We start from the raw sequence: 9064 nt of genomic DNA, 5'->3' as shown, positions 1-9064 counted from the left end.
AATCTACCGAAATCCTGCGTCGTGCTGGTTTAGATGATAAAAAGGACGAATGCCGGCAACACCGTCTGCGGTGGTTTGGTCATGTCAAACGAAGTGGAAACAGTGCCATAACTTTCTTGCAGATGTTGAAGTACCTGGCACACGTCCCAAAGGCCGTCCAAAGAAGTCCTGGTCGCAAACAATCGAGCAAGACATGAAAGCTCAAAATTTATATGAAATGGATACAACTGATCGTCTAATTTGGCGCAAAAAGTTGATGGCAAAGAAAACAACGTCCTACCTCGGGAAACCGGGTCTCTGGACGCAAAACGAAGATTGATTGATTGACTATACCAGATGATATTGAAAATATCTTCTTTGAAATTTTATTTCTCTGTATAATTACGACCGGAAAAACCGACGATAATTGATTTTCTGTAAAATGGCATAGATTAACCAAACTAGTCCTGGCACAGACATATTTTTTAAAAACGGTTAAATGAATGGTAGATATCAACAAAGGTTTCGTGTTTGAACGAATAAGTAAATGAACAAGCCAACCAACCAATGAATGAATGAATGAATGAATGAATGAATGAATGAATGAATGAATGAATGAATGAATGAATGAATGAATGAATGAATGAATGAATGAATGAATGAATGAATGAATGAATGAATGAATGAGATAGAAACCAACTCATTGTCCTGTGTGACGCAGTTGTGGAGGTCAATGATGTGGTTGCCGATGAACTTGACCAGGTTGATGAAGTAGGGGGAGGCCGTCTTCTCTTTGATGTATTGCAACATGCTTCTGTCTTCAGCTGTTTAACGTCCATCAACGCATAGCATTAATTTATAATAATTACACACATTACGTTTAATATTCCTCATCACATCAATAAAAATGGACGAACAAGCGAATTATTAACAACCATATAAATGGCCGAACAAATGGAAATACAATACAATGGAATAAAACAAACAAATGGATGAGTAAAAAGTAACCAACCAAGACAGTTTTCACTGTTTTCATTCATTTTTGATAGAGGAACACAAGCTAATAATGAAGAAAATGAAGGCAAGGAATTATTAAAATGGCAATACAATATTATAACATATGAAAACATTACAATGGGCTGTGAAATGGTTAAATACAAAACGAAGACATGAACCATCATCCACCGTTATGCCAGCTAGCAAGCAAAAAACCAAATCATAAATTTAAAAAACACACTCCACAGAATCTATAAAACTCACAGCTGGTTATATCGCCACCCCGTTATAATGACTAGATGAACAATGCGTACAAACAAAAACACACGCACACACAAACATAAACACACACACACACACACACACACACACATACATACATACAAAGGATATCGTAAACATACATAAACACACGCGCGTGAACAGAAGCAAACAGACCTCTGTAGACATTGAGAGTGATGGTCCTGACAGCAATCCTCACCATACTTTCAGAATGGTTGAAGAACTTGATGGCTTCAGTGTACAGTGCAAAATCATTTGTGTGCTGTAATGCAACATGAAATTCTCAATTAAACCACTTTATAATATTATAATATATAAAAAAAATATACACACACACATACACAAACACACACACACATCACGTTGTTTGACGTATAAAGCTTATTTTGCAAGTTTAATTGCCACATTTATTTCAAATATTTCAAAATTAATCTCCGGGGCATCTAATTTATTTTTTTAAAAAAGTTTCAGAAAAATCAGCAAAACACAAACAGCGTATATGAATGCGTGCTGAAAAGCGATAGTAGGCCTTAGCTGCCAGGCCATCGTGCCACCCATTAATTTAAATAATTAATTTATAATTTTAAGGACTTTAATTTAGTCTGCAAATTCAATCATGCATTGCTATCGGGAATGAGCAAGAATATCTAACTTCAGCTGAATCAGACAACGGAAAATTATCAAAAAATCGATTACAAGATTTGAACTATAGAGACAAAGGTGAAAAATTAGTTTAAAACTGCCTCACATATAACATGAAGAGATCCGTCTACATTTTATTTTACATCTTCCAGGCCCAAACACTTGTTCATTCAAACAAATGACTGAGCTAGAAGATACAAAATAATATTAGATAATATTGAGTTCGCTATGCTTGGCTTTGAGCATATGGTCTAAAACTGTAGTCAGCAAAATTATAAAATAAGTAATTAACGAACGGATGAACAATCTGTCAACCTACTTCGTTATAGAAAAAATGCACTGTGTGTTTGTTGAGCTTCATGGAGAGGGTCTTCAGGAAGGAGATGTAGTAGGCCATGACCTGTCGGCAGGTGGTGGTGATGCATAACATTCCACGTTTCATCCACCAACTGTTACTTCATTCTCAACACAATTTTATTTCAAAAAACTCGCTTCAATGGGTAAGTAATCTTATTTATTATTTTGTTTGTCAACATTAATTTATTTTAATTAATTTATAATAAATCTGTTCATTAATCATCACCAGAAACGAATTTGAATGAATTACAATAAACTTGTCTCAAAGTAAAATGCTGAAAGATAAGAAAATGAAAAAAGATCACAAATGAACAATAAACAAACAAACAAACAAAAAACAATAAAAAGAACACCTCCTCATCTGAGAAGTCGAACTTGTGGACGATTATCGAGTTGATGTGATTGTTGGAAAGCAAGTAATCTGCAAGTTTTTTGTTTGCAAATCTTAAGCACTACATGTTCTTCCAAAATTGAAAATATCAAATGCATGCACATTTAATAAGCTGTTGATCATATTTAAAATACATTATTTGCTGCATTTGTGATGGAGCAATCCAACAATTACTAAACAAAAATTAATCCATGATCAGAAAATGAACCAACACATGAACCAACAGATGAACTAACACATGAACAAGAAATGAACCAACACATGAACTAACACACGAACAAGAAATGAACTAACACACTGATGTTTCGTTGGTGATGTTGTCAAAGAGTATGTTCAAAGTTTGCAGCAACTGCACGCAGATGCACTGACCTGACTTCTGCTTCATGAACTTCAAGAAGAACACCAACATGTTCTTCTCCAAGAAAAAACTTCAAAAACATAAAATATTAAAGAAAGTTAAAAAAAATTTCAAATGGAAAAACTTATTAATTAAAATATGAGATTTTTTTATATTTATACCATAAAATTCAACATTTTGTCATTACTGAAACTGACTGGCAGTCTGAAAATCTGATACTGGCACAGAGGAAAAAAACCTCATTGAAATTGAATGAAACATAATTAGAACATGTACAAAAAAGGAAAATGAAGCATATTAACTCCTAACTCGAAAACAGTACTGTCATTTTGATCTCCCCAGATGAGAATCTCAGAGATGGAACGCAAGGTCTCCACCAGCAAACCCAAGTTGCCCTCTGTAACTGTCTGGTTCTTGCACAATATCCCATATAAATATCTGCAATGATCATTGCACAGAGATAAGTATTACACATACATAGTCATTAATGCTTTATTATAAATATATTGCTTATGAATAACAAACTCTTAAATGGTTGTATTAATGTACATGTGATAAGACTAATCAGTTGAAGGAAAGTTTTAAAAATCATTCATATGCATTAGTAAACCAAGGTTTCAACAACAAAAATGTTCAATCGAGTTTATTTGACCACTATCATAAATTTAAACAAGTTGTTTGAAACTTCTAAACATTCATCTCAATAACAATAAAAAGTAGATATGTGCTTCTTTCCTCCCATCAACAAACACAGCAACATATGAAAAAACACAACAACATATGAACAAACACAACAACACATGAACAAACCCAATAACACATAAACAAACACAACAACACATGAACAAACCCAATAACACATAAACAAACACAACAACACATAAACAAACCCAATAACACATGGACAAACACAACAACACATGAACAAACCCAATAACACATAAACAAACACAACAACACATGAACAAACCCAATAACACATAAACAAACACATGTAAAAACTTAATAACACATGAACAAACACAATAACACATGAACAAACACAACAACAAATGAACAAACACAACAACACATGAACAAACACAACAACACATGAACAAACACAACAACACATGAACAAACCCATTAACACAAGAAAAAACTTACATTTTATAAAGAACTAAAAAAAAATCTCTCATATCAATTAAATTATAACAAATGTAATGTTCCTATTGCTGTAGTGTGTAGGGTAATGCAATGAAATGAGATGCAAATTTATTCATAAAAAAAACTACCCGAATTTTTACCGGTTTTATATTTCAATATAAAATATTGAATTATATCTTTTATCAACTCTAAAATAAATGGCAAGATACAAAAAATATTTTAAAAAATATGGTCTAGTAATTTAGTTTATTGTTTATTTTATTAGATATTACTTAATTAATTATTAAGTATCCATTACTTACACCATTATCAACAATTGAATAATTTATAATGTGCTACAATTAAATTTGCAACTAATACTAATGGTATTTGTTTTTTTATTACTTTTATTTAAATTTTAGTTTGGTTTTAATTTAAAATTTTATTATTTAATTTTTTTACATATGGACTTTAATTTTAAATTTTAACTACCATCAAAACTGGAAAAAAAACAGAAATAAAAAACAGAAATAAAAAACAGAAAAAAACAGAAAATACTAAAGGCTTAAATTAAAATTTAAAACGAAACCAAAGTGCCAACCAACATGACTAGATCTGAATAGATGAGCAAGGCAAATTCAAATTGAATTGATAATATTTATAAATAGCAGCAAAATGAACAGACGTTAACAACGCACACCAATTTTTTAATTCAATTGAAAATTTGCAAAAAATAAAAAAAAATCATCTGGATGGCAAACTTCAAGTGGTCCAGTGAATGTGGATTCTTGGGTTTAAAAAGTCCACTGGAATTAGACAACAACCCCTTTGATTTGGGGAACATTACAAAACTTTAATTAATTGGCTGATAATTAGTTGAAAAAATAAATTAAATTAAAATTAAGCGTCGCTTTAAAAAACAATCCAATTCGTTTAACCTAGCGATAAAAAAAACACGATATCAACAAATTGAAATTAGTAAACCTTCGATGAAAACATTCAGAGTATGGAAAGCTTTCTATTCTGCATTCAGCTGACTAAGAAAGTCGTACCCATATAATTAGAGTATCAAAAGACGGATTTCATTACTTTAATAGAACATAAACGTAAAATCACGTAGACCGCACATTCGGCGTGATGGTTTAATGGTTAAGGTCACCTGGTGCTGTTTCGCAGTAACCGGGTTCAAATATGACAAAAAGATCCACACCCAACACATGCTTCGTGTGCGATGCGTCGTTTAGCACGTATTCATTTACGATATTTGTGCGCTTAGTTGAATCCTCTGAACTTTGGAAGATTTTAATTGACCTTTAACCTTTTAACCTTTTCTGATTGGTCGAAAATGTAAACTTAGCAAATTTTACTGTGAGATGTATTATAACCGGTGTCTTGCAAAAAACACTTGGCTTTAATTTATTTTATATCATTTTTTTTATAAAATTTGTTTTTATTTCGTTAAGAGTGAACAAGCGAATATGATTTAAAAAGGTACGCCACCACTACTACAGTGTCGACCACGACCACACTTGTGTCGCTTGCTTCAGCAGCAGGAACAACAACGATAACAACAACACTAATCAATCAATCCGTCATCAGTCAGTCAGTCAATCTGTCACCAACTTCACTATTTCAGCAATAACATCATCTTATAAAAAGAAAAACAGCAACAGTGCAGTGCACTACAAGGAAGGAAAGAAGCTGCCTTCACAAGCTCTTATTTATAATTGCCAGTGAAGAAGTAAAATTAAAAAAAAAACCAAAAAAATATGGACCCGAGCGTAGCCGTCAGCGTTTCATACTCGCAGAGCGACTCGTCGTCTTCTTCTCATAACAACTTAATAAACACGCCAGCCACTCAGTCCAATTCTAATCCTTCGAATTCTTCCAAACCAAAACCTGGAATTTTGGTGTCTCAGCACAAAGGGATGACACTGTATACGCAACTGAATCCGCCTGCTGCGGACTTTAATGATCAGCGCGTATATGGTAAAAATTTATATTTATATTTGTTTTACAAATACTTTGACGAACCAGAAGAGCAGTGAGCGGGAGAAGAAAAGAATAGTATTCTTTTGGATAGGCTGGACACGTTTCAAATTTATATTTGAAACTCAAGCTTAACAAGAGCTTATTTGATACATATTTGTTTTACAAATACTTTGTCGAACCAGAAGAGCAGTGAGCGGGAGAAGAAAAGAATAGTATTCGTTTGGATAGGCTGGACACGTGTTTCGTCCCTACCGGGAACTCATCAGCAGCCCGAATACCTATCGGAATAGTTATCGCAGTTTCTTATAAAGCCCGCACAAATCAACTCCTTATTTCTTGGTGTTTTATTTATTAGTCTTTTTAATCGCTAGGATTTTCAATCCGACAGGGACGTATATCTGTAAATATAAGTATAAGAGTAAGAATGTTTATTCTAGTTATGTGGGTATAAGCATGGAAAATAAAATAATAATATTAGAAACAAATAATTTATGAAAATGATAAACTATAAATTATTAAAGAAAAAGCATAAACAAAACGACGAAAAATTATTGAGTGTTAATATGTTTTAGGTGTCTTGTGATGAAGGTTTTATCCAGACAAGCTGATTGAGTGGTGACTTGGCAGCTATGTTTATGTTGTGTGTACTAGTTTCCATTGGTGGTAGAAGAGGGAGAATGACGTTTTTAGCACTAGTTTCTACTTCATCAAAGATTCTTGAACAAATGACGAATAATATTTGAGTGGCAGTAGGATATGATAACGAGGGTAATTGAGGCGAGTTAGTTTTCTGATGAGATCTTGAGCTGTTGAAGTTGCTGCTGTGTAGCGAAGCCAGACCAGGAAAGAGCTGCATATTTAATGTGTGTAAGATAATGAATGATTTTATGACGTCGAATAATTTGATGGATGTTTTGGAGGTAATGCTATTTTGCTACGAATGATTTATAGAGGTTAAGTGACAGATTACATTGTTTAGACCATGTAGTCTTTTTCAAATTTTTCTTCTAATCTATCTTTCTCAAGGTCTTTTAGGGACATAAAGTAGTGTAGTGGGTGTTTGAATTACTTTGCTTTTTATTTATTTTCAATTTTACTTTGTTTATAACCTTTTTAAAATAATAATTCTTTTTTGAAAATGTTTGTTATTTGTTAATTTTAGCCAGGACGATTTTTTTTATTCTTCGGCGCGGTATCAATTAGCTCGCCAGAATAGCAAGGCTTCTAACGATTATAATGCTGCAATTTCTTTTTATCGTGGTCTATCATGGTGGTTAAACGGTTTTGTTCTGCCCTAACCATCCAGTAATTGAGCGCAAATCAGCGTATTCGTATATATTAATCTCTCTCTCTTTATATATACATCCGTGTGTGTGTGTGTCTTGAATTGTCATCCTATCCAGAATATCTTTGTATATTTGATTTTTTGCTTTTAATTCTTTTAGTTATCAGTTTTGAAAGAAATCTTTCGTAAAATTTTCCACCTCGAATTCAACTCCCTAATCTAGACCCGGCCACTTTGAATCAAACTTCCTACTCCGACTCCCTACTATGACTCCGCCAACTCCGAGTAGAAATATATGAATCCGTCTTCCTATCCGACTCCGGTTTCCGAGTCTAAGTAAAATTTTACAACTTTCGCCTCATAATTTTACTTATAAATCACTACTAGAACAAAGTAAATACTCCGAATCCTACTCAGTTTTTGGCTTATTTTCAAGGAATTTTAGAAAATTGGACTCCCTACATTGACTCCTGTGTAAAAAAAAATCCATTTCCTAAATTAACATCCTATCCAGTATATTGTTATAATACTCGCTGTCGTAACCGGTTTACGATGCGACGGGTTCAAATCTTCGATTGAATAAAATACTCCAAACAGTTATTAAACTTTATTTACAGATGAAATCAACTATTATTAGTTATTAAACTTTATTTACAGAAGAAATCAACTAATCGTTTATTTCCAGTAAATTCGCACTAACGCAACAATTAACTTTTAAATCTTTCAAAATCTATCGCTATGACAACGTCAACAAACAATTCAAATATCGCTTTAAATAATTCACCGAATCGCTATTCACAAAATCACGAATTTCACTAATCACGAATATCACCAATCACGAATATCACTAATCACGAATATCCCAATCACGAATATCACCAATCACGAATATCACCAATCACGAATATCACCAATCCCAAATATCTTGCGACGTGCGCAAGCGTCGTTTCTAGATTCTTCCCGATGGTCCGATTCCAGCATACTCTAGAACGTTCCAGTCACTAGAACATTCTAGAATACGCTAGAATCTAGTGCGTTCGGTAGCACGGTTATAACATTACCCCCTTCTTAGTTCTGTTCGTCCCGAACAGCTTTCGTTCCGGTGTCCGCATGGTACGGAGCCAGTCTATCAAAATGGACGATCTTCATTCTTGCTCTCGGCTTCCGATATTCCTGAATACGGTAGACGACGTCATTCAAGCGGGTGATGACTTGATAAGGTCCTTCCCACCCTCGCTGGAGCTTTGGAGAACGTCCTTTCTTCCGCTGTGGGTTGTACAGCCAAACTAACTCGTCGACAGCAAAACCGCCACTGCTTCCTTTCAAGTCGTATCTGGTTTTGGCCGCCTCCGTGTTTTTCATAATTTTAAGGCGTACGTAACGGTGGATATGGTTTAATCGCTGTCGAAGATTATCCACGTATTCTGTTAATGGTTGGTGTGGTTCGGGTGGTACGCCATATTTCACATCAGCTGGAGTTCTTAAGGTAGTCCCAAACAGAACTCTTGATGGCGTTTCTCCAGTAGTTGTGTGGATAGCACTCCGGTATGCCATAAGAAACAATGGTATATGACGATCCCAATCCCGTTGATTTTCGTCGACTACTTTAGCCAGATGTTCAATCAGGGTTTGGTTGAATCGTTCCACCATACCGTCA

The 9064-nt window shown here is 34.0% G+C and overlaps 1 protein-coding gene across 1 annotated transcript in view; it reads right to left on the bottom strand.

Moving 5' to 3' along the window:
* The window catches only part of HELRODRAFT_191365 (hypothetical protein), a gene marked incomplete at both ends in the record, with an annotated part of 16645 nt that extends 11296 nt beyond the window's left edge, over positions 1-5349 (bottom strand). The window contains 9 exons of the mRNA XM_009018111.1: positions 680-803; positions 992-1039; positions 1414-1519; positions 2219-2299; positions 2610-2677; positions 2942-3075; positions 3315-3443; positions 4892-4956; positions 5290-5349. Of these exons, the coding sequence (XP_009016359.1) occupies positions 680-803; positions 992-1039; positions 1414-1519; positions 2219-2299; positions 2610-2677; positions 2942-3075; positions 3315-3443; positions 4892-4956; positions 5290-5349 (815 nt within the window). The remainder of the gene's footprint in view (positions 1-679; positions 804-991; positions 1040-1413; positions 1520-2218; positions 2300-2609; positions 2678-2941; positions 3076-3314; positions 3444-4891; positions 4957-5289) is intronic.
* Positions 5350-9064: the final 3715 nt, after the last annotated feature.

This window comes from Helobdella robusta (assembly GCF_000326865.2).
Source record: "Helobdella robusta unplaced genomic scaffold HELROscaffold_20, whole genome shotgun sequence".
NCBI lineage: Eukaryota > Metazoa > Annelida > Clitellata > Rhynchobdellida > Glossiphoniidae > Helobdella > Helobdella robusta.
The sequence above is the reverse complement of the archived record's forward strand: the minus strand, read 5'-3'. Positions and strand labels throughout refer to the sequence as shown.